The 26,086-nt window shown below is 43.1% G+C and overlaps 1 protein-coding gene across 2 annotated transcripts; it reads left to right on the top strand.

Moving 5' to 3' along the window:
- Positions 1 to 629: 629 nt before the first annotated feature.
- LOC139181632 (cancer/testis antigen 47A-like) lies at positions 630 to 4,126 on the top strand. 2 transcript variants are annotated; one of them, XM_070785141.1, is made up of 3 exons: positions 630 to 1,547; positions 2,393 to 2,534; positions 3,545 to 4,126. In XM_070785141.1, the coding sequence occupies exons 1-3, from the start codon at positions 869 to 871 to the stop codon at positions 3,555 to 3,557; spliced, it is 834 nt and encodes a 277-aa protein (XP_070641242.1). In that variant the 5' UTR covers positions 630 to 868; the 3' UTR covers positions 3,558 to 4,126. The 2 variants fall into 2 exon arrangements, with proteins under 2 accessions (XP_070641242.1, XP_070641241.1); XM_070785140.1 differs by lacking the exon at positions 3,545 to 4,126 and having other exon boundaries at positions 2,393 to 3,486.
- The last annotated feature ends 21,960 nt before the right edge of the window (positions 4,127 to 26,086 follow it).

The following is a 26,086-nucleotide window of genomic DNA, read 5'->3' as shown; positions in this document are numbered from 1 at the left end:
TCTGGGACTGTTGCCTCTGAAACAGCCTAGGAAGGTGGCCCTTTTAACATCTGTCATGCTTAGCACTTAGGAGATGACCTGATCCTTTAAAGAAACCTCTCTTTTATTATTCAGTCTTCAAAGCGTTAAGTGAATTTGTCTGGGTTCATTATACACCTTCTAGCTCCTAACTTCTCCAACACTTCTCAACATTCAGTTCTGACTGCATTCATTTCAATTTGTCTACTCTTTTCCAACTGTTTTTCACTAAGTTAAATTGTCCAAATTCTCTTTCTCTTCTTCGGAGGTTTTTAGTACTGCTAACATCTGAGATATACAACATTTTTATGACCCTGTCTCTATTCACATGAGCCATTACCAGGTGGAAATTCCCAGGTGGGAAATTTCTCTCAGTTCACATGGCCCAGGATGCCTTCATAAATACTTTCCTGCACAATTACATAAAGGACACGAGCCTAGAAGACCTCCAGACATGTCAGAACCCTAACGCGTCAAAGAACAAGTAGGCAATTGTGAGCAATTTGACAACCAAGGGCCTTGGCCGTTCATTGGACACAGAGCACGTCAATCCTTGTTTGTCAGCAAATGAGCCCAAAGCTCGTGACGAGGGGTCACATGCCACCGTTAACTGTTCCGGCCCCGCCCCTCGACTGTGGCCTGGCTCCACTGCCTGAGGCCCGACTTCCGTCGGACGCTTCCGCCATTGGCCGCCTACCCTCCCGGTCGTGGGGCCTCCTCTGTGGTCCCTTCCGTGACTGCCTCGGTCCATCTCACTTCCCTCAGCCTCCTCTCAGGGCAGCCACTTCGGGTGCCACCACCTGCGCCATTGCCATCGTCGCCCGCCCGGCTGAGGTAACTGCCGTCCGCCATGTCTACCACGGGGGATGGAGATCTGACCCATGGCGGGCAGGAAGGCCCAACAGGTGCAGTGGGGGCCCAGGCCGGAGCCCGTGACGGTGTGGACCGCAACTCTGAGCCTCGCAGGGGTGACTCCATGCCTGAGGCTGAGGCAGGTGCAGCTGTGGGGGCTTCAGGAGGCCCGAGGGAGGCGGCCCTGGAGGGCGGGAACGCTGAGGAAGACTCCGACATCAGGCCGGCTGAGGAGAGGGAGGTGGAGGAGCAGGCGCAGGGCGTGAACCGCTTCGTGGTCTCGCGCCACTTCCCCATGAGCGGCTTCAGCCTAACGGTCCTAAATCTGATGCACTCGATGATGAACCGTTTGTCCGACAACCACATCATACTTCCGCCAAATGACGACCGCGTGTTGGTCTGGTACCAGACCAGGCCGCGCTTGTCTGACCACAGCTCAGCCGCCGTGGCCGGGTTATCCGAGGTCCAGGTACCATTGGATGTATCGGGGGAGGGGCCGGCTGAGGAAGCCCCGGATCAGGAGGTGGAGCAGGCTGAGGAAGCCCAGGAGGCGCAGCAGGCGGAGGAAGCCCAGGAGGCTAAGGCACCCGAGGAGGCCTCTTTATGGGAGACGGCCACCAAGGAGTCTGAGGAGCCCAGCTTGCGGGAGATGCCACAGGAGCCTGTCGCCCCTGAGAGTGAGCATTCGAGGGGCGGGGGGGGAGTTGGGAGGGATGGAGACACTGGCATCTGCAGGCCGGATCTGGGGACCAGGGATCCCGAGGAGGGGGCAGGCTCAGACGGGGCGGCGTGCCTCAGGAGGGGAGGCCGGGAGTCAGGGCCTCCTTTAATCGAAGGCCAGAGGGGCCCAGTAGAAGCCCAACCTCATAACGACTTCTTTGGTTTGGGGTGAAAATAAGCTGCCCTCTACCAACCCTGGTAAAGGTCTGAGATGAACAGTGCCAGTTATGAGCCCACAGGTGAAGGTCAGTGGAGGCAGGTGTTCGAGAGGGAGCTTGAGAGGACATGGAAGAGAACAAGCAAATGGCAGACCTCATATTTGGTTCATAGCTTTTAAAAATGTCAAGATTCTTGGAAAGTTGATCCCAAAACATTATGAACTTATACAGGAGCACTTGGTCAAAATGAAATATTTAGGGGATTGAGGAACTCAGGAGCTTCCCCATAGAATTTGTTATTGAGGTGAAGCATATTTTGGCGAAAAAGTTCTGGCCAAAACATCCAGAATGCATCAGACCCAAAGGATTCTGATCCTTGAGCACAAGTAATCAGTAGCACAGGGTGACAGATGTACCAGAAAAAAAGAAATAATGTCATTGTGAAAATGATCAAGCAGCAGCAAATGAGGGCCATGGAAGTGTTGCATCCGCCAGAAGGAAGGCCCCCAGTTACTCTTTGCTTAGTTGCTTCTGTCCTCCTGCTTCTCCTAAGGGTAGAGTACTGGATATCTTGCCATTCCTTAGGTGTTGGGATGTTTTTTCTGTGAATGTCTGGTCCCAAAGTCTATGATTCCTCTCTAAAGAAACAGCTGAATGCCAGGATGAGAACTCCAAAGAAGAGGCGCAGGGCACCAGAAGTGAGGGGAAAGAAAAGAAGTATAACAGAAAACAAGAAGAACCAGAAAAGGATCTGGACCCAGCAAAGGACAGGCCCAGAAAGCCCAGGTATCTGTGTATAGCTTTGAAAATAACCCAGCTGTTCCCAGGCATTTGCCAATTTTGTTTTTGCTTTTTAATTCTCAGAGTAAATTAAGAAAACGTTGGTTTGAAATTAGTTCAACAACTCAAATTTACCTAATGTTTATAGAACATTCCTGTTCCCACTAATATAAAGAGCTTGAAGTGAAATACACTTCATGGCTTCTCATTTGTTCTTATGAGGTCTTTTGTCCTCTATCTGTAAGACTACCAACAATTTGTAAATGTGTCAGTACCTAAGACCAGTATTTCTTTAGAAAACAATGACTAAAAGCAGCAGCAACTGGGCTGTGCACTAGTTTGGCCTTCATTTCTTGACCACAGAAGTGCAGTCGCCGGCATTAAGAGAAGACCCCTTTTAGAGCGTAACTATTTACGAATAGCAAACTGTTCAGAATTTCAAGTAGGACCACATTTAGTGATTAATACTGAAATATTTGTTCAGTTGTAGATTTGGGTATTTTATATGACAGTCAAAAGAAACAGTCATAGGATGACTGATGTTTATCACTGAGTTGGTAGTGAAGGTATATGTATTGTCTTTTAATGATTAACACTTTCTCCCTCGTTTGCACAGTGATATGTTTCATAATAACAGCCTCTTTCTCATATGGTAGATATGGAAACCGAGGGTCTGGGAGGGTAAGGGAGTATCATCTGTGGAGTGAGCACAGGCTTTTAAGGTAGAAAGGGTGATTTTAGTCCCAGACTAGCCTCTCAAAGGAAGGGGGAAAAGAAAAGCATTTATGGTGTTGGGCAAGAGGGAGACAAGATTGGTAGGATCACATGATTGAAGCCCTCGGGTTGTATATGCACCCAGTATCCAGGGTGAAGGTTACAAGAGGAAAATGGGTTTTTCTTCTCTCCTTGTTGAGATACAACCCTCAGATGCAGCAGACTGTTTTCTTAGATCTAGAAAGTTTCTGGTGCTGACTGATGCTGTATAATCATTCATTTTCTCTCATTTCTTCCTGCAGTTTGGAAGACTAGAAAGAAGACAAAGAAGAAAGGATCCATTGTTCGCTATTTTTAGATTTTTCAGAAGCCCATGGGAATATTATTTACATTGATTTCCTTCCCAAATCCATCCCCCAAAAAGCAACTGTCTAATAATATCTAGTAAAAAATCCAATATCTAATTGGGTTTTATCTTCCACAGATATATTTGACAGCATTTGTTCTAGTTAAAACTAAGTTTTAAAGAAGTAAACTGAAATGTAGATAGATTTATGTATATAAATAATCCTGATTTAAATCTCTTTAAAAATGAGAAGCCGTTTTACATCATTGGAAGGCATCATCACATTCCACCATTTGATAAGCCTGTTGTAAATTCTTTTATTGCAGCCCCCCCAAAAATTTGTATTTAAAACAGTTCTGTAAGACAGAAATAGAGGTCAAGGCTTTAGATCTGCACTTGTTTACTGTACTAGTCACTAGCCATGTGTGGCTGCTGAGCATTGGAAAATGTGGCTAATCTTAGTTGAAATGTGCTACAAATGTAAAAGATGGTGTAAAGTCTCATTAATAACTACCCATTGAAATGATAATCTACTATTAAATATAGCATTAAAATTATTTTCTCCAGTTCCTTTTTACTTTTTCAAAAATTTATTTATTGCTACACGTGGGCTTTCTCCTCTTACGGTGCACAGGTTCTCACTGAGGTGGCTTCTCTTGTGGAGCATGAGCTCTAGGGCAAACGGGCTTCAGAGCTGGGCACATGGGCTTAGTTGCACCTCAGCATGTGGGATCTTCCTGTACCAGGGATTGAACCTGTGTCCCCTGCACTGCAAGGTGGATTCTTAACCACTAGACCACCAGGGATGCCCTCTTTTTACTTTTTAGATGTGGCTACTAGAACATTTAAAAGTACACAGGACTTGTGTTATATGTGTATTTCATAGTACTGCTGGGTGCTTTTGAAGGAAACCTGAGGGATGGCCCAGCTTGCCTGGAGGCCAGATGGTGCTGCTGAGCCTGAGCCCAGACGCTGATTTGGAGCACTGGTTCTCAAAGTTTGGCCCTTAAAATAGCATTATTAGCATCACCCACGAACTCTTAGGCTCCACTCAAGACCTGTGAGTCAGAAACTGGGAGTGGGGCTCAGTAGTCTGTGTTTTAACAAGCCCTCCAGGGGATTCTGATGCAGCCAAGGTTTGAGAAGCGCTGGTTGACAGCCACAGGGGGAGAAGTTGAGACCCACCTATGGTGACCAGTCTTCGTTCACTGCCTTGGGGCTGCTGGAGGTAAATTGAACAGGACGGTAGGGGCTGGACTGGCGAGGAAATTAGGATTCACAGGGGCTGAGACAGACAGAGGCTGTGGATAGGGGATGGCACCAGAAAAATATCCAGGGACAGAGCTGGTTCCAGACAGTCACAGACATGATACTGGGTATATGAAGTCTAAGAGAAGCTTCACTCAGCAGGAATGGATAGTAGATACATACAAAGTTGCCTGTGAGGATGTATGTATATGCAAGCATATAGAAAGGCATGCAATGGAAAGATAAACCACATTTAGGATGGTGGTTACCTCTTGGGGAAAGAGAAAGACAGCGATCCTATTGGGGAGGGATACATAGTGGGCTTCAACTGTATCTCTAATTTACATTTCTTAAACTGAGTGGTGGTTAAATAGTGTTTATACTAGTATTCTTTATAATTTTGTGCAGATCGGAAATATGTCACAATAAGTAAAAAAGAGAAAAGGGAGAAAGTGGCCTTAATCTTTGAACTCTGTTTAAGGTAATAAAAAGATAAAGTTGTAGATGACCAGAGTGGAGGATCAGAGAAGGGGAAGGGCCTGGGGGTTTGAGACTAGACAGGCTCATTTCTGCATTTACTTCAGGCTTCCTAGGTATCTGAAACATGGTCTAGCTGGAACAAACTTTGTTCCCACGGGCTCGGCTCCTGACCTTCTTGTAGATAACTGATAACACATGTTCTGTGGTGGCATGGCTTCTATTCTAACTGTGTGCACATGCAAATACACACACTACATCCACCTATTCCATCAAAACCAACCCCTGTACTGAACCTTTAAATGGCTGGGACCTTAAGGGTTTTATCTTTCTATCTTTCTTTCTTTCCCAAAGCCCTAGGCAATGAATTTTCCTCTTCGTAGGTATTTAATGTCAATTAAAGTGAAGTAAACTTAGGATCCACACAACTTTTTTTTTTTGGTCACGAGTGTTGACATTTTAAAATGTATTATATTATTTCTTATGGCTATAACCACATGGTGTGACAGAAGACAAAGCACTCCCTGTCTCCATTATTTCAACTAAAACAGCAGGTCAACTAGTACAATTTGAGGCCCTTCAACCTGGTTCTGATTTGTTAGTATTTCTGTGGTGCTAGTTGTTAAAACAGTATTGCTTCCAGGCCCAGGCAGAGATATCTCTGTCTTGAGCTCTAAGCTTTAGAGGGCCACTTTGATCCTCTTCCAGCCACACCCCTCCCGCCAGGGCCAGGAGCCCAGCCCATGGGAACAAGGGCTGTGTCCCTGCTAGCCCATGCTCCAGGTACCTGGCAGTCCTGAACAGTCCCTAGCCTGTTTCCAGGGCCTGTGTGCTCCTCTTAGACCTGTCCTGGGGAGGGCTGACTGCACTCACTGCTGGGGTGGGTGCTCCCAGGCCCAAGGAGGGGTTGTAGGCCAAGAAGGGAATGCGGCCTGGCCTAGGAGCCAGGGCATGGGCGGGGGAAGGGAAGGAGGGCAGCTCTTCCCACACCATCACGGCAGAACTTAGAGGAGTCTGAGAATACTAAATCCCAACCTGGCCTTTCAGCTCATTAGGAAGGTACATTTGTCATTGAAGGAGATACAACTTATTTAATGGTTTATCATTTGATTTGAACATTTCAAATATTTTTAGACATGTGGATCCCCAACTGAACTCTTTTTCTGAACCTTGCAAATAGGACAAATGTTTCAGGCAGGCCAGATTAAATATCTGCTCTATCACCCCTTTCCCTTTTTACTCCATGTTACACCTATTCCTGAGCATACTGGGCATCATGCTTCTGAAAATGTTTTTTAACAGGTACTTATTTTTTAGTTGAAGTATAAATGCTTTACAGAATTTTGTTGTTTTCTGTCAGACATCAACATGAACCAGCCATAGGTATATATTTGTCCTCTCCCTCTTGAAACTCCCTCCCATCTGCCTCCCCATCCCACCCCTCTAGGTTGATACAGAGCCCCTGTTTGAGTTCCCCAAGTTATATAGCAAATTGCCAGTGGCTATCTATTTTACTTATGGTAATTAAGTTTCCATGTTACTCTCTCCATACATCGCACCCTCTCCTCCCACCCTCCCATGTCCATAAGTCTCTTCTCTATGTCTGTCTCTCCATTGCTGCCCTGCAAATAAATTCATTGATACCATCTTTCTAGTTTCCATGTATATATATATATTTTACTATACAATATTTATCTGTCTCCTTCTGACTTACTACACTGTGTATAATAGGCTCTAGGTTCATCTACCTCTTTAGAACTGACTTAAATGCATTCCCTTTTATGGCTGAGTAGTATTCCATTGTACATATGTACCACAGCTCCTTTATTTCTTCATCTTTTGATGGACATCTATGTTGCTTCCATGTTCTAGCTATTGTAAACAGTACTACAATGAACACTGGGGTACGTGTGTCTTTTTCAATTTTTATTTCCTCAGGGTATATGCCTAGGAGTGGCAATGCTGGGTCGTATGGTGGTTTTATTGCTAGGTTTTTTAAGGAATCTCTATACCGTCTTCCATAGTGGCTGTATCAATTTACAGTCCCACCAACAGTGCAAGAGGGTTTCCTTTTCTCCACACCCTCTCCAGCATTTATTGTTTGTAGACTTTTAATGATGGGCATTCTGACTGGTGTGAGGCAAGTTCTCATTATACTTTTGATTTTCATTTGTCTAATAAAGAGCCTCTTGATGAAAATGAAAAAAGAGAGTAAAAAAGCTGGCCTAAAACTCCACATTGAAAAAACTAAGATCATGGCATCAAGTCCCATCACTTCACGGCAAATAGATAGGGAAAGAATGGAAACAGTGAGAGACTTTATTTTGGGGGGCTCCAAAATCACTGCAGATGGTGACTGCAGACATGACATTAAAAGACGCTTGCTCCTTGGAAGAACAGCTATGACAAACCTAAACAGCATATTAAAAAGCAGAGACATTACTTTGCTGACAAAGGTCCCTATAGTCCAAGCCATGGTTTTTCGAGTAGTCATATATGGATGTGAGAGTTGGCCCGTAAAGAAGCTGAGCACTGAGGAATTGATGCTTGTGAACTGTGGTGTTGGAGAACTCTCATTGAGAGCCCTTGCACTGCAAAGAGATCCAATCAATCAATCCCAAAGGAACAAAGTCCTGAATACTCATCAGAAGGGCTGAGGCTGAAGCTGAAGCTCCAATACTTTGGCTACCTGATGCAAAGAACTGAGTCCTTAGAAAAGATGCTGAGGAGAAGGGGACAACAGAGGATGAGATGGTTGGATGGCATCAACAACTTGATGAGCATGAGTTTGAGCAAGTCCTGGAATTGGTGCTGGACAGGGAAGCCTGGCATGCTGCAGTCCACGGAGTCACAAAGAATCGAACACGACTCAGTGAGTGAGCCAAATAATGAGTGATGTTGAGCATCTTTTCGTGTGTTTGTTAGCCATCTATATGTCTTCTTTGGAGAAATACCTGTTTAGGTCTTTTTCCCACTTTTTAATTGGATTATTTGTTTTTCTGGTATTGTATGAGCTATTTGTATATTTGGAAATTAATCCTTTGTCAGTTGTTTCATTTGCTATTATTGTCTCCCATTCTGAGGGTTGACTTTTCACCTTAGTTATAGTTTCCTTTGCTCTGCAAAGACTTTTAACTTTAACTAGGTTCCAGTTGTTACCTTTGTTTTTATTTCCATTACTGTACGATCTTGCTTTGATTTCTGTCATCAAGTGTTCTATGTTTTCCTCTAAGAATTTAATATTTGCAGGTCTTACATTTAGGTCTTTAATATATTTTGAGTTTACCTTTGTGTATGGTGTTAGGAAATGCTCTAATTTCATTCTTTTACATGTAACTATCCAGTTTTCCAGCACCACTTATTGAAGAGGCTATCTTTGCTCCATTGTATATTCTTGCCTCCTTTTTCAAAAACAAGGTCCCAATAAGTGTGGGGGTTATTTCTGGGCTCTCTATTTTGCTCCATTTGTCTGTATCTATGTGTTTGCCCCAGTACCATACTGTTTTGATGACTGTAGCTTTGTTGTATAATCTGAAGTCAGGAAGGCTGATTCCTCCAGCTCCATGCTTCTTTCTCAAGACTCCTTTGGCTATTTGGGGTCTTTTGTTTCTTCATATGAATTGTGAAAAAAATTCTAGTTCTGTGGGGAAAAGCCATTGGTATTTTCATAGGGATTGCATTCAATCTGTAGATTGCATTTGGTAACATTGTCATTTTCACAATATTGATTCCTCCAACCCAGGAACATGGAATATCTCTCCATCTGTTCACATCATCTTTGCTTTCTTTCATCAGTATCTCTCTGTTTATACAGTTATACAGTTCTTTTGTCTCCTTATGTAGGTTTATTCCTAGATATTTTATGCTTTTTGATCCGATGGTGAATGGGATTGTTTCCTTAATTTCTCTTTCTGATTTCTCATTGTTAGTATATAGGAATGTAAGTGATTTCTGTGTATTGATTTTGTATCCCATTACTTTGCTAAATTCACTGATTAGCTCTAGTAATTTTCTGATACTATCTTTAGGGTTCTCTGTGTAGAGTATCATGTCATCTGCAATCAGTAAGGCTTTACTTCTTCTTTTCCCATCCAGATTACTTTTATTTCATTTTCTTCTCAGATTGCCATAACTAGGACTTCAAAACTATGTTGCATGATAGGAGAGTGAGCACCCTTGTCTTGTTCCTGATCAGAGAGGGAATGCTTTCAGTTTTTCCCCATTGAGAATGTTTACTGTGGGCTTGTCATATATGGACTTTTCTATGTTGAGGTAGCTTCCTTCTATGCCCATTTTTTCGAGTGTTAATCACAAATGGGACCTGAATTTTATCAAACGCTTTTTTTGCATCTATTACATGGTTTTTATCTTTCAATTTGTTAATAGGCTGTATCACATTGGTTTGCATATATTGAATAATTCTTGCATCCCTGGAATAAACTCAACTTGATCATGGTGTATGACCTGGTTAATGTGTTATTGAATTCTGTTTGGTAGAATTTTTTGAGAATTTTTGCATCTATGTTCATCAGTGATACTGGCCTGTAATTCCAAAAATGCCTCATTCTAATAGCCCATCTTGCTATAGTACTTGGATCTAGTCCCTAGTCCAGACTGGAGTAGAAATACAAACCATCTTGCCCCTCTACTGCACTACCCTCCACTGCTCACTCTCTTTGCTTCCTAGGTGTTTATATACAAAACTTCAATACCACCTCTTCCCCATACAAATACCCACCTGGAAGCCATCAGCTTGCTCAGGCACACCTAAGTGGAGGCCCTTTATGCCCTGCACCACCTCTTAAGAACATTTCATTTCTCTGAAAACCTTCAGGTCTGAATTGTCAATATCCTATTTGATTGCCCTCCCCATGACAGACTACAGAACAGGTTCTGTTGTATGTGTTTTCATATGCAAAGATCAAACAAGTTACAAACAAGTGGAATGCTTTGAAGAATGTGTCTCTGGGCGTGAAAAAATAAACTGTGTTTAAAAACAGAGGTGTTCACTGTGAGAAAAATTAATAATGGTGAGTTCTCAGAATAAGAATGACCTAATAGAAGTTCACTCTGAGAAGAGAGAAGGTATAACAGCTAATCTACCAGAATTACCTGGGTAAAGGGCATCCACCTAAATGAAATTTCATGAAGAAAATACGAAGGAACTAAAATTCAGTTAGTCAAGAACCTAGCATTATAAAAAAGGTAAAGATACAGATGTTTTATAGAGAAAGTACAAAAATCCAGCACGTGATTGTGTGGTATTGACAGGGTAACAGGCAGGAAGACCAGAGGTCTCCAAACAGAGGAAACAGGCTGTAATTGTCAGACATATTTCTCTCTCTCAAACAGTAGGAGGAAACAAACTAGAGATATTTTTTTCCTTCCCTATAAAAATTTAAAAGGAGTTTTCTCTAAAAATACTGTGTTGCCATAATGACACCTGGTTTCACCTGAAGTTAACTATTCTAAAACCTTGAGTTAACCAATGCATTTTTCTTATGGAAATGTTTGTCTTAAGCTATGTTAATGTACTATGCATTTACCCCAAACTCTGTCTTCAAGTCGGTTCCGCCTAATGGCTCAGAACCTACTTGACAAATGAGTATGTTACACTCAGATGTTGTTCACCTAATGTATGTAAACAAAACTATTTGTAGGGTAATCTGCCCTTCTGCAAGATTCAAGTCAATCGTTTCATGGCCTGGGATGAATCATCTGGTGCCAAGATTATCCCAAAATGCATCTTATGAATGAGGGGCCTGGTGCCATTCTGAGTTTTAAGACATTCCTTTCTTTGATTAACAGACTGCTAATGGCCACCCACTCCAGTGTTCTTGCCTGGAAAATCCCATGGATGGAGGAGCCTGGTAGGCTGCAGTCCATGGGATCGCACAGAGTCAGACACAACTGAAGTGACTTAACAGCAGTGACTATATAACATCCAGCTGAAGACTAGCAGGGGTACTCTTTTGGCCCCCTTCTGATGTCTATGTCAGAAGCTTTCTCTATTTCCTTTATACTTAATAAAACTTTGTTACACAAAAGCTCTGAGCGATCAAGCCTCGTTTCTGGCCCTGGATAGAATTCTTCTTCTCCAGAGGTCAAGAATCCTGGTGTCTTTTCGTTCAGCAACAACCATTCAGTACCATGTTATACCATCATCTGGAAAACCAAGGACCCATTGGTTTTCATCAACCATTACACTCAGAAGTGAAAAAGCACAGTTACATCTAGTCCTGCATTTCTGTTTAAGCAAAGTAGCCCCAAGGTATCAGAGGCAGAAACAGTGAAAGATATACTAACACTCTTCTGGGCTTCCCAAGAAAATGAGGTAGGCACTGCACAGGAATCCAAAGGGAGCTCACAGTATTTGATGTGTTTCGGGGATGGAATAAAGGGGAAGGACTTAGAGAGGAAATTTTAACCAACTTCCAGTAAACCTAAGTGAAAATAGGGTGGTAGGTGCCTTGGAGAACCAGCCTATTAACCAACTGACTCTTAGGGCAAATGATTCTACATCTTTATTCCTTTGCCTGAAGTTCTTAATGCAGGAAATGCTACAAGTTGTAGACTGTGAGGAAGGAAGAAGATAGGAAGGAAGGAGTCAAAACTTGCTGGGCTACTTGTCCCCATCCCTCATAGCTAACCATCCCTCTCATCCTGACTCCTCTCCTTTTCCACTCCCCATTTTGAACTTCTCTCTTCTCTGTGGTTGAGGGTGACTGGTTCACAAGGGATGTGGGGGCTGTCCAGCCTAGTAACTTTTGATGAATGGGGTTAAGAAAGTGTGTGTGTGTGTGTGTGTGTGTGTGTGTGTGCTCAGTCATGTCAGACTCTTTGCAAGCCCATGGGCTGTAGCCCACCAGCCTCCTCTGTCCAGGGGAGTTCCCAGGCAAGAATACTGGAGTGGGTTGCCATTTCCTGCTCCAGAGGACATTCTGGACCCAGGAATTGAACCTGCATCTCTTGCAAATCCTGCACTGGAAGGCAGTCTTTACCACTATGCCACAGGGTGGGGGTGAGGGCATATAGCCTTGCTTTGGGCTAAAACCTTTGAAGCAGAAGCTCCTGAGTGGAAGGCACTAAAAGTTTGGGTACATGGCGTTCTCCACCTCAATGCTGGAGTGAGAGGGGAAGACAGCTCTCCACTGGCCCCAGACTTTCTTCACTGTGGTAAGCTTGTTGTCTGCCTGATTGGAAGTATGGCTTTTGGCATCTGTAGAATTTTTAATTTCAGCAAGGTCTTAAGACCTTCAACAATACGATATGTAGGACGTGCAATACATTTCTGGGCAATCAAAGACAGGGTCACAGTGAAATTGGGGCAAAACCCCAAACACTAATGGACTAACCAGAGGAGTACAGTAATCCCCAAGAAATGTTCTGTCTCATAGGGAGGTGCTTACTGTTGCCAGGCCTGGAACAGATTGACATGGGGCATGTGTAAAGAGTGTTCCATATAAGTGTTCTATCACTTACAATTAGTACCAGAAGTATACTATTACCCAATTCACAGGCATTAGGGTCCCCCAGGGACACAGGGAAGGTGATTTAAGGGGTAGTGAACTGATTGGGAAACTAGTCTTTACAAAGCATGGAGTAGCAATGAAAAACTGAGACATTTAACGAAGCATGCAGTCCACAATCTTTGGACTAAATCATCGGGACTTTTACATTAGAGACACCTTTTTTTCCTTTGTCAAGGAAAATAACCTGTTAATAACTCCAAGACAACATTTTTGCATCCTCTCTTCTAAAGCACATTGTCCCAGGATAACCACTTTATAAGTAAATTGCAACAATGTACCCAGCACCACAGCCCTTTCCTGAAAGCAGAAATCTCATAGGCAAGGGAGAGGATTCAAAACAATATGGGAAAGCCATACGTAGACAGTCAAGACCTAGGCAAGTTAAGACAACAACTGTTAAATGGTAATAGTTACCCCAAATAGACAAAACAAGTCTCATCAAATTTAAGAAAACTGAAATTTTAAAAAATATCTTTTTGCATTGAAATGTTATAAAACTAGGAATCAAAAATACGGAGAAAATGGAAAATTCACAAATACATGGAAACTAAATAGTGCACTCCTCAACACTTAATGGGTCAAAGAAATCAAAGGGAAATAAAAACAATGTATTGAAACAAACAAAAATAGAATCAACATATAATTTATGCATCAAAAACATTTTTTTGTGTATGTCTGTTTAATGATTTATTTTTTTTTAATTTTATTTTATTTTTAAACTTTACATAATTGTATTAGTTTTGCTAAATATCAAAATGAATCCGCCACAGGCATACATGTGTTCCCCATCCTGAACCCTCCTCCCTCCTCCCTCCCCACAGCATCCCTCTGGGTCGTCCCAGTGCACCAGCCCCAAGCATCCAGTATCGTGCATCGAACCTGGACTGGCAACTCGTTTCTTACATGATATTCTACATGTTTCAATGTCACTCTCCCAAATCCTCCCACCCTCTCCCTCTCCCACAGAGTCCATAAGACTGTTCTATACATCAGTGTCTCTTTTGCTGTCTCGTACACCAGGTTATTGTTACCATCTTTCTAAATTCCATATATATGTGTTAGTATACTGTATTTATGTTTTTCCTTCTGGCTTACTTCACTCTGTATAATAGGCTCCAGTTTCATCCATCTCATTAGAACTGATTCAAATGTATTCTTTTTAATGGCTGAGTAATACTCCATTGTGTATATGTACCACTGCTTTCTTATCCATTCATCTGCTGATGGACATCTAGGTTGCTTCCATGTCCTGGCTATTATAAACAGTGCTGCGATGAACATTGGGGTACACATGTCTCTTTCCCTTCTGGTTTCCTCAGTGTGGATGCCCAGCAGTGGGATTGCTGGATCATAAGGCAGTTCTATTTCCAGTTTTTTAAGGAATCTCCACACTGTTCTCCATAGTGGCTGTACTAGTTTGCATTCCCACCAACAGTGTAAGAGGGTTCCCTTTTCTCCACACCCTCTCCAGCATTTATTATTTGTAGACTTTTGGATCACAGCCATTCTGACTGGTGTGAAATGGTACCTCATAGTGGTTTTGATTTGCATTTCTCTGATAATGAGTGATGTTGAGCATCTTTTCATGTGTTTGTTAGCCATCTGTATGTCTTCTTTGGAGAAATGTCTATTTAGTTCTTTGGCCCATTTTTTGATTGGGTCATTTATTTTTCTGGAGTTGAGCTGTAGGAGTTGCTTGTATATTTTTGAGATTAGTTGTTTGTCAGTTGCTTCATTTGCTATTATTTTCTCCCATTCTGAAGGCTGTCTTTTCACCTTGCTAATAGTTTCCTTTGTTGTGCAGAAGCTTTTAAGGTTAATTAGGTCCCATTTGTTTATTTTTGCTTTTATTTCCAATATTCTGGAAGGTGGGTCATAGAGGATCCTGCTGTGATGTATGTCAGAGAGTGTTTTGCCTATGTTCTCCTCTAGGAGTTTCATAGTTTCTGGTCTTACATTTAGATCTTTAATCCATTTTGAATTTATTTTTGTGTATGGTGTGAGAAAGTGGTCTAGTTTCATTCTTTTACAAGTGGTTGACCAGATTTCCCAGCACCACTTGTTAAAGAGATTGTCTTTAATCCATTGTATATTCTTGCCTCCTTTGTCAAAGATAAGGTGTCCATATGTGCGTGGATTTATCTCTGGGCTTTCTATTTTATTCCATTGATCTATATTACTGTCTTTGTGCCAGTACCAGACACATTAACAAATTGAAAAATAAAAACCATATGATTATCTCAGTAGATGCAGAGAAAGCCTTTGACAAAATTCAACATCCATTTATGATAAAAACTCTCCAGAAAGCAGGAATAGAAGGAACATACCTCAACTGCCGGGGACCAGCCCCAGCTGATCCAGGGTATTCGAAGGAGAGACGGCGTAGGCGAAGATCAGGATACAATAGCTTCAATTAGATATTAATTAAAGACATAAAGAGTAATAGAATAAGGATAGCTCAGTAGGAAAATTCAGTGGAGAAAAGAGGCTGAGTAGCTTGGTTTACGCGGGAGACCAATAAAACTTCAAGACAAGAAGTTTGCACCACTTACGTAGGCCGCAGGCGTCCTTCCGTTCTCCCGAAGGAGAGGAGACACTGAGGCCTCCCTGGTCGGATCTTAGAAGCCCAGGCATAATTAGTAAGCATGGTGGGTTCCGCGCTTCAGATGGAGACTCAGCCAGAGTGGGAGAGAGAGCGACATGGGGAGACCAGTATTTCGAGAAACTGATCCCAATTCTTTATTTTCCATGGTCTACTTTTATACACTGAGATGTTATGCAAAAGTCACGTGGGGACAGCAGTCCTGACTTTTATTAAAGTCAGGTGCTTCACACAAATGTATACAGAGGTCTTAGGGGTGTTACATCATCTTCTGGCCAGGGGGGCCTGCTGACAATTTACGACCCTCTCCTTGTGACAGCGGTCAGTCAATCAGGACACTTATTTCTCCAGGGCTGATTATTCTCAAAACAGACGCCACCCAAGTAAAGTTACATTCCTACAGGGTGAGGGTGTAGTGGGTTTTAGCTAAGGAAAGAATTTACTTAGCCTAAGGTCTAACGTGATTAATATCAAAGGTTAATACTTATTTCTTCTATATATTCATTAATGTGTGTAAGGGCAGGGGATATGGAGACTTAGCAACAAACATTGGCTCAACAAATGAAAAACCCTTCACCAACACAATTTCTAATTAGCCCACTATACTTATACTTATAGTTTTCTAACTTCTCTAAAGAACCTGTTTTTAGAGGGTTTAAAGCATCTCGTGCCTCTCACGGTTGGGAGGCTGTGAGCAATCACATGTGGCCGGACGAGCCTGTCAGGCAGGCTAGAGAACCTTCAGAGGAGTTTGTAGGTTAAAACACTCTTGTCACACCCAAGAGTTTTTATTGACTGGAGCTCTAGGTTAACTCCTTCTCCGAAAGAGGTGGTGGGGGACAGCCCCCCGTAAAGTCAGAGGTGTAGGTAAGAGCACAAAGTAGTAAAGTAGGCAGGCTCTGGTTATGGGGGTAGACGCTCGAGGATTTCCAGGGGGACTCCTGAGGCTCGATCCCGCCTTTGCGTATGTCGAGCCTCCTTCCTCATGACCTTTGCCATGGGCGGAGTACCTCACTCTGGCCCCCAACACTCAACATAATAAAAGCTATATATGACAAACCCACAGCAAACATTATCCTCAATGGTGAAAAATTGAAAGCATTTCCTCTAAAGTCAGGAACAAGACAAGGGTGCCCACTTTCACCATTACTATTCAACATAGTTTTGGAAGTTTTGGCCTCAGCAATCAGAGCAGAAAAAGAAATAAAAGGAATCCAAATTGGAAAAGAAGAACGAAAACTCTCACTATTTGCAGATGACATGATCCTCTACATAGAAAACCCTAAAGATTCCACCAGAAAATTACTAGAAATAATCAATGACTATAGTAAAGTTGCAGGATATAAAATCAACACACAGAAATCCCTTGCATTCCTATACACTAATAATGAGAAAACAGAGAGAGAAATTAAGGAAACAATTCCATTCACCATTGCAACGAAAAGAATAAAATACTTAGGAATATATCTACCTAAAGAAACTAAAGACCTATATATAGAAAACTATAAAACACTGGTGAAAGAAATCAAAGAGGACACTAATAGATGGAGAAATATACCATGTTCATGGATTGGAAGAATCAATATAGTGAAAATGAGTATACTACCCAAAGCAATTTATAGATTCAACGCAATCCCTTTCAAGCTACCAACAGTATTCTTCACAGAGCTAGAACAAATAATTTCACAATTTGTATGGAAAAACAAAAAACCTTGAATAGCCAAAGCGATCTTGAGAAAGAAGAATGGAACTGGAGGAATCAACCTACCTGACTTCAGGCTCTACTACAAAGCCACAGTTATCAAAAACATTTTAAAGAAGAAAGTTTATAGTAATAAGTGCCTACATTAATTTTAGAAAAAGATTTCAAACAACCACACATTATACCTCAATAAACTAGAAAAAAATTGAGCCCAAAGTTAAGAAAAACATGGAAATAAAGATTTGTAAATAAATGAAATAGAGAACATGAAAACAGAAAAAAGATCAATGAAACTAAAAGTTGGTTCCTTGAAAAGATAATCAAAATTGAAAAACTTATAGTTAGAACTAGTCATGAAAAGTAAGAGAAGATGCAAAATTATAAATGAGAAGGAACCATTATAAATGATACCACACAAATACAAAGGATTTTAAGGGATAACTATGAACAATTACCAGAGAAGGCGATGGCACCCCACTCCAGGACTCCTGCCTGGAAAATCCCATGGGTGGAGGAGCCTGGTGGGCTGCCATCTATGGGGTCGCACAGAGTAGGACACGACTGAAGCGACTGAATAGCAGCAGCATGAACAATTACACAAACAAACCGGATAACCTACAAGAAATGGATAAATTACTGGAATCATACAACCTACAAAGACTGAATCATGAACATACTGAAAATCTGAACAGAACAGTAACAAATAAGGAGACTGAATTGGTAATCAAAAAACTCCCAACACATAAAATTCCAAGGCCAGATGGCTTCCCTGGTGAATTTTACCAAACATTTAAAGAATGAATGCCAATCCATCTCAACTACCAAAAATTCAAAGAGGTGGGAACACTCCCAGACTTCTTTTATGAGACCAGCATTACTCTGACACCAAAACCAGATAAGGATATTATAAGAAATTATGAACCAATATTCCTAATAAAGGTAGATGCAAAATTTCTCAACAAAACACTATCAAATTGAATTCCATAGCACACGATCAGGAGGGATTTACCCCTGGGATGCAAGGAAGGTTCAAATTATACAAATCAGTAAATGTCACATTAATAGAATGAAAGATAAAATCATATGATCATCTCAACAAGTGGCAAAAAAAAGAATTTGACAAAACTCAACATCCTTTCATGATAAAAAAAAAATCTCAGCAAATTAGGTTGGAAGGCACATACTTCAACAAAATAAAGGCCACCTGCATATGCCCACAGATAACATCATCCTCAATGCAGAAAAATTGAAAGCTTTTCCTCTAAGAACAGAAACAAGATAAGGGTGCCCACTTTCACCACTCCTATTCAGGATTGTACTCAAGTCTCAGAGAAAGTAGGCAAGAAAAATAAAAGACATCAAAATCAGAAAGGACGAAGTTAAATAGTCTGTTTGCAGATGATATGATCTTATATACAGAAAACCTAAAGACTGCATTAAAAAATTTTAAACTCAGTGAATTTGGTAAATTTGCAAGACCTACGATCAACATATAAAAGTCAGTTGCATTTCTATACACTAAGGACAAAGTATCTGAAAAAGAAATAATGAAAATAATCTCATTTACAATACACCAAACACAGTAAAATACTTAGAAATACATTTAACCAAGGAGGTCAAAAGATCTATACACCAAAACAATAAGACACTGAGGACAGAAATTGAAGAAGACAGAAAGGGAAAGATATCCCCATTTCCTATATAAAAAGAATATTGTTAAAATGTCCATAGTACCCAAAGCCAATTACACATGCAATGCAATTCCTATCAAAATTCCAATGACATCTTTTCACAGAATAGAAAAAGAAATCTACAATTTGTGTGGAAACACAAAAGACTCCAAACACCCAAACAATCCTGAGAATGAACAACAAAGCTGGAGAGATCACACTGCCTGATCTCAAACTATATTACAAAGTATAGTATTTGAAACAGCATGGAACAATGGAACGGAATCAAGAGCTCAGAAATAAGCCCATGCATAATCGGTCAACTAATATTTCACAAGGGAGCCAAGAATATTTAGCGGGAAAAGACTCTTCAATAAATGGTACTGGGTAAAACAAGTTATCCCCATGAGAAGAATAAAATTGGACTCCTATCTTATAGCACTCACAACAATTCACTTGAAATGGGTTAAAGACTTAAATTTAAGACCTGAAACCATGAAACTCTTGGAATAAAACACAGCTTTCCTATGACAAGCTCCTTGACCTAGGTTTTGGCAAAAAAAACAAAAAACAAAAAAACTGTTGGGGTATGACGCTAAAAGTACAGGCAGCAAATGCAAAAATAGACAAGTGAGACTACATCAAATAAAAAAGCTCATGCACAGCCAAGGAAACAACAAAATGAAAAGCCAATCTATGGAGTGGGAGAAAATTTCTTCAAATCATCTATCTGAGAAATGGTTAATATATGAACTCATTCAATACTGTTCAAATGACTATTATCAAAAAGACAAAACAAGTGTTGGCAAGGATATTAAAGGAAAGGGAACCCTTGTACACTGTTGGTGGGAATGTAACTTGGAACAGGCACTATGTAAAAGTGCATAAGGTTTCCTCCAAAATATTAAAACTAAAACCATATGACCCAGAAATCCCACTTCTGGACATATAGCCAAAGAGAATTTAATAACTACCGAAAGAAATGTCTGCAGCCCCTTGTTCATTGCAACATTATTCACAAGAGCCAAGACATGGAAACAATCAAAGTGCCTGTACACGAATGGATAAACAAAACATGTGTGTAAACGTATATACATATATACACAATGAAACATTATTTGGTCATAAAAAGGAGGAAATCCTGAATGACAAGACAACATGGATAAACCATGAACGCATTATGCTAAGTGAAATAAGTCAGAGAAAGACAGATACTGTATGATCTCACCTATATGTGGGATCGAAAATTGAGCCAAACTCACAGAAACAGAGAGTAGAATGGTGGCTGCCAGGGGCTGCAGGGACGGGAAATGAGGACATGTTGTTCAAGGGATACAAACTTCCAACTATAAGATGAACAAGTTCAGGGGATCTAATATCAAGTATGGTGACTATAGTTAACAATACTATGTTGTATCCTTCTTCAAAGTTGCTAAGAAAGTTGATCTTAAATATTCTCACAACCACCACCAGCACCGAAAAGGTAACTGAATGCGTGTGTGCCCAGTCGTGTCCAACTCTTTCTGACCTCATGGACTGTAGCCCACCAGGCCCCTCTGTCCATGGGATTCTCCAGGCAAGAAGGCTGGAGTGGGTTGCCATTTTCACTTCCAGGGGATTTTCCCAACCCAGGAATTGAACCTGAATCTCCTACACAGCGCCCACATCTCCTGCACTGCAGGCAGATTCTTTACCACTGAACCACCAGGGCACTTTGAACATAGGTGTGCAGTAATATTTTCTAGTTTCTCTGGGATGGCTGAGGAAGGCTGGTCTCTACCTTTCAGAGACCCTAGGTCATGCTCATTTACTTTGTGGCTGGTCAGTTAACCTGCCCCTGTCAAATGTCCCTGGAGCTAGACAGACAAGCAGACCTATATATCTCAAACTCAGATTAGAAGTCACAGACATCTGGACTTTCCTGGTGGCTCAGTGGTTAAGAATCCTCCTGCCACTGCAGGGTCCACGGGTTCCATTCCTACTCCGAAAAGGTTCCACATGTCAAGGAGCAACGAAGCCCATGGGCAACAACGACTGAACCTGCACTCTAGAGCCCATGCTCTGCAGCAAGAAAAGCCACTGCTCGCCCCAACTAGAGAAAGCCCGAGCACAGCAATGAAGCCTCAGCACGGCCAAAAATAAACACACACACACACACAAAAGAAGTCAGAGCTACTCCATTCACTCACATGACCTTAGGAAATCCAGTTAGCTGCTCTGGGCCTCAACTTCCCCATCTGAAAAAAATGGGCTTGGACAAAAATCTCACTCCCACTTATTCTACATTCTTAGACTGCTAAGAATGCACAGCCAGACATCCAAAGAGAGGAAAGGGATTACTCAACAAATGATGCCAGAGTTTAGCCATTTACAAGAAAAGGAAAGTCACCCAAGATCCAAACTTCATAACACATGTCAAAATAACTCCAGAGGGATAAGGGTATACAAAATAAAAAATCACAAGGAAAATAAGAAAATATATCCTTGAATAGCCTTATGATCAGATGGTAAAGAATTTTTAAATTCAAAACATATGAAGGAAACAGAAAAGGAAAACATTGGGAAACTTTCTACATCAGAAAAGAAAACCAATATTCTTAGAAATGTAAGCAAACATAAGAGGCACCTGCAAAATGAGAAAACCACAGCAAAAAGCACAAAGCTTTAGGTCCTACCCTCCACCTGATAGCATCTTCGTCTCTCAGTGCTCCACACAGGAAAGGCAGGGCCTAAACCCGACCCAGGAACCAGAGGGAAGCTGTGGAAGCTCACGGACCTGAGAACCACGTGACAGCGCCACACCAAACCAGAGGGCTGTTACCAAAAGCCTGAGTAACTACCCAATAGCAGCCACCTGCAAACTGAACCCGGGGTAGGAATGACCGAGGCTCTTACCTAATTTTGTAGATGAGAAAACGCAGGCCCAGAACAGCTAAATGAGATTGCAAAGTCATAACACCTGGTAAGCATTAATGCCAAATCTGGAACCCACCTGGGGTTCTGCCTCAGCTGATCCATCTATGAAATGAAGACGTTGGATTAGACCCCTGGTTCTCCAAGTGCAGTAGCCAGACCAGCAGCATGAACCTCACACGAGAAGTCCTTGGCAATGCAAACTCTCAGGTCTCCCCAGATCCAGAATCCTCACCACTGGGATGGGGTCCAGCAATCTGTGGTCCCACAAGCCCTTAGGGTGCTTCCTATGTGCACCGAAGTTTGGAAAACCGCTGGATTCCAGGATGTCTAAGGGCCCTTCTAGACATTTTCGGGAATGTCTGAGCATTGACCTCCAGGCCATTTGGCACAAAATCACACTACTCTTAAGCTAAGCTAAGCTAAGTCCACTTCAGTTGTGTCCGACTCTGTGTGACACCACAGACGGCAGCCTATCAGGCTTCCCCGTCCCTGGGATTTCCAGGCAAGAACACTGGAGTGGGTTGCCATTTCCTTCTCCAATGCATGAAAGTGAAAAGTGAAAGTGAAGTCGCTCAGTCGTGTCCGACTCTAGTGACCCCATGGACTGGAGCCTACCAGGCTCCTCCATCCATGGGATTTTCTAGGTAAAAGCACTGGAGTGGGGTGCCATTGCCTTCCCTGACACTACTATTAACCTAGGACCAAAGAGTGGTATACAAAGGAAAAGTCTGATTGCAGTTTGTAATAGTGGGAATAAATGCCGCCCCTTGGTGGAACTTACACCTATTGTATGTTAAAAGCTCCCTGTCTGGATTCACTTGCATATGGCATGATGGGACTCCTAACCAGGGCCTTCTTCCTGGGGTCTGCTTAGAGAGAGGACCAATGAGCCCCTCTTCAAAAAAAGCCAAGTGGGGGGTGGCAGGGGGAGGGGCAAAGAAGAGATGGCCTGTCAATCACCTTTTTGCAGCAAATTCTCTTAGGCTTAGAGGCCGCAGGACCAGTTGGAGAAACCTGCTGGAGGGAACAGCAGGGGCCAACCTTCCCTCAGCCTCGTTGCTCCCGTTTGACGTGCCCTGGCCTTGGTCAGATTTCAAGGCCAGCTCAAGGCCAGGTGACATGGAGGGAATCTCCTAGTCGGACAGTGAGGTCCTGGCCTGCGTTGAGGCCACCAGACTTTCCATCCCAGGAAGGGGCTCTGCTCCTCAGCCATCCTTGCCTAATCCTGGTCACCCAGCAGGGGTGGCTGTCGCGTAGGCCAAAGCCGAGCACCCTCCCTGGCAGCACCCAGCCCCGCAGTCCCCTCAACCCAGCAGGCTTCCGGCCCCACAGCCCCCTCACTCCAGCAGCCTATTAGCCCCACACCCCTCCCTGGCCCAGCAGCCCCTGGCCCCACAGCCTCCTCAACCCAGCAGCCCCCTGCCCCCACAGCCCCCTCACCCCAGCAGCCCCTGGCCCCACAGCCTCCTCACCCCAGCAGCCCCCTGGCCCAACACCCTCCTCATTGCAGCAGCCCCCTGGTTCCGCAGCCTCCTCACCCCAGCAGCCCCCTGGCCCCAGCAGCCCCATGGCTGCACACAACCCCCTGGCCCCAGCAGACCCTGGCCCCACGGCCTCCTCACCCCAGCAGCCAGAGGGCCCCACACCCCCTCACTCCGGCAGCCCCCTGGCCCCACAGCCTACTCACCCCAGCAGCCAGAGGGCCCCACACCCCCCTCACCACAGCAGCCCCCTGGAACCACAGCCTCCTCACCCAGCAGCCCTCTGGCCCCACACGCACCTGGCCCCGCAGCTCTCTGACCCCAGCAGCCAATGGCCCCACAGACCCTGGCCCAGCAGCCCCCTCACGCCAGCAGCCCCCTGGCACCACAGACTCCTCACCCCAGCAGCCCCCTGGCCCAACACCCGCCTCACTCCAGCAGCTCCCTGGCACCACAGCCTCCTCACCCCAGCAGACCCATGGCCCCACACCACCTGGCCCAGCAGCCCCCTCACCCCAGCAGCCCCCGGCCCACACCCCCTCACCCCAGGAGCCCCCAGGCCTGCAGCCCCCTCACCCAAGCAGTCCCCTGGCCCCACATCCCCCTGGTCCCAGCAGCACCACTGAGGCCACCTTCGCAGTTGGCTCTCACCTCTGCCCCCACTTCACAGCCAGAGCTATTGAGGTTTTATGTTGGATGAAAGTGACATAAAATCAGCTCTACTGGCCCAACCAGAGCCTGTGCTGTGAAGGATGGAAGGGAGGAGGGGAAGATGGCAGTCGTGTCCAAGGGAGGGTTGAAGCCTTTCAACATTTACTTTGATTTAGGGGAGGCAGCTCTTGAAAGTCAGTGGAGGGATCCCACCTCAAGGGGCCAGAAAGACAGACTACGGTGCCTTGGGCTGCCCACCATCTTTCCCCACCCACACCCTCCTGGCCTGTGTATCTTAATGAGATGATGGAGGACACTTGAGCAACTTGGCCTCGTAGTTCACCAGAGGAACATAAAGGCTCTGAGGTGGGAAAGCAAAAGACCCTTAAGCTGTGCGCAGGAGACTGTTTTCTGTCACAGAGTCTGTGGCACGGAGACTGGAATGTGCCACAATTCAGGGAAACCATGCTGTTGAGAACAGGAAGGAAGAAAAAACTGTTGAGGGGAGGCAAATTCCTCAGGCTTCCCAAGAAAGCTGTAGCACGTGTAAGCTGTTTTCAGGACTTGATTAATATCGTTAAGCAACTTAATGCCCCAGAAACTTCCAGTTAGACTAGGCAAAAACAAAATCTAAACATCATAAAGTAATTCATGATACTGAGAGAAAGTATGCCTCTATCAACCTGTACGATAGGAGATACAAAATCATCTTATGAGCTTACAGATGACGAAAATAAATGGAAACCAGGTATTGCGGAGGCAGTTGTTGAGGAAAAGTCTGACGGTAAAAGCCACCCTGAAAGAATTCTTTATCTTGGCATCAAAGTTTTGAAATGCAGAATTGCTCAGAAATATGATTCAGAAAGTCCATGAGCCTATTTTAGAGCACCTGAAATACTTGTCCACAAGTTCTCAGATGCTGGAGAGCCTACGAATTTCACAGTTGAACTTCTCTGAATCCAGTGACTATTTCTCAAATGAGGTGTTGACTGAAACATATCTAATAAAGTCATACCTGGATGATTTTGATCCTTCTGTTCTCACGGACCACAAGTTATAGGCTGCATTGGGTGCTGAATACATTGGAAGAAGAATGTCACTCAGAATGCATTAAGGAACAGGATAGCAAAGGAAACGGAACTTCCAGAATAGGGTACAAAACAACTTTCAAGGACTCATACTTCAGCTACTTTTGTACTCTGGAAATTCCAAAATTTAGAATACTAAGTGGGGTTGGTACAGGTAAAATAACTGAAGATCAGTTACAGTTCTTCTTTCATGAGTGTACAAGATCAGTATTTTACTCAACAGGACAAGACACACAGAATGATGATGATGACACAGGCGAAGAATCAAGAGAAGAAGCAAAGCAAGAGGAAGAAAATGATTAACCAGAAGAGGAAGAAGAATGCAAGCTGCAGTGAGCCAAGGGCATTAAAGATCATTAGAGAATAGCTTAAACTTACGCTGCACTGCTTATACCTTCCTTTAAAAAAAGTTTCTAGGTACCTAATAAGCAGCTTTTAAAAGGTTTTAAAACCACTGCTTTCTTCTTAGAATTTTAATGGTCTCCACTTTTCTGCCAGATACATAATTTACTGCATCCTTAAACATCCATAGTTTGGTTCTCGTGAAGTACTTTTGTCATAGGTATACACCGACAGCTGTAAAATATCAGAATCCTTACTGCAAACTAAGAGTGGTTTAAAAGCCTTCCTGAGAAACCAATTGAAGCAGTTTTCAAATTAGCTTACTTGACTTGTGCCTTCATCATTGTGCTGTAGAAATGTAGTCTCTTGTACTCACTAGTACACAATGCACTTTTAACCGAACCATGTGCATGGTTAAGGGTTCCAGTAAGCCACCTTCAGTAACTGTCAGCTTCTTTAAGGATCTTTGCACTGATGTTTAAATCAAAAGAAATTTGGAGACAAGTGATTCATCACTGGGGTGTCAATAACGTCTTGTCTTCATTTTATGCTTAGCAGAGCAGTTTTTGTAGCACTCTACCTTCTAGGAATGCTACCTGTTCACCTTTTGGTAAACTTGCATCAGATTATTTTGTTGAAAGAAGGCTAAAATATCAAGGGGCAAAAGATGCTCTAGAGCTGTGGTCCCCCACGTTTTTGGCACCAGAGATAAGTTTCAAGGAAGACAATTTTTCCACGGACCAGGGAGGAGGCGGATGGCTTGGGGATGATTCAGGTGCATTACATTCA

Source organism: Bos indicus, chromosome X, assembly GCF_029378745.1.
Source record: "Bos indicus isolate NIAB-ARS_2022 breed Sahiwal x Tharparkar chromosome X, NIAB-ARS_B.indTharparkar_mat_pri_1.0, whole genome shotgun sequence".
NCBI lineage: Eukaryota > Metazoa > Chordata > Mammalia > Artiodactyla > Bovidae > Bos > Bos indicus.
The sequence above is the reverse complement of the archived record's forward strand: the minus strand, read 5'-3'. Positions and strand labels throughout refer to the sequence as shown.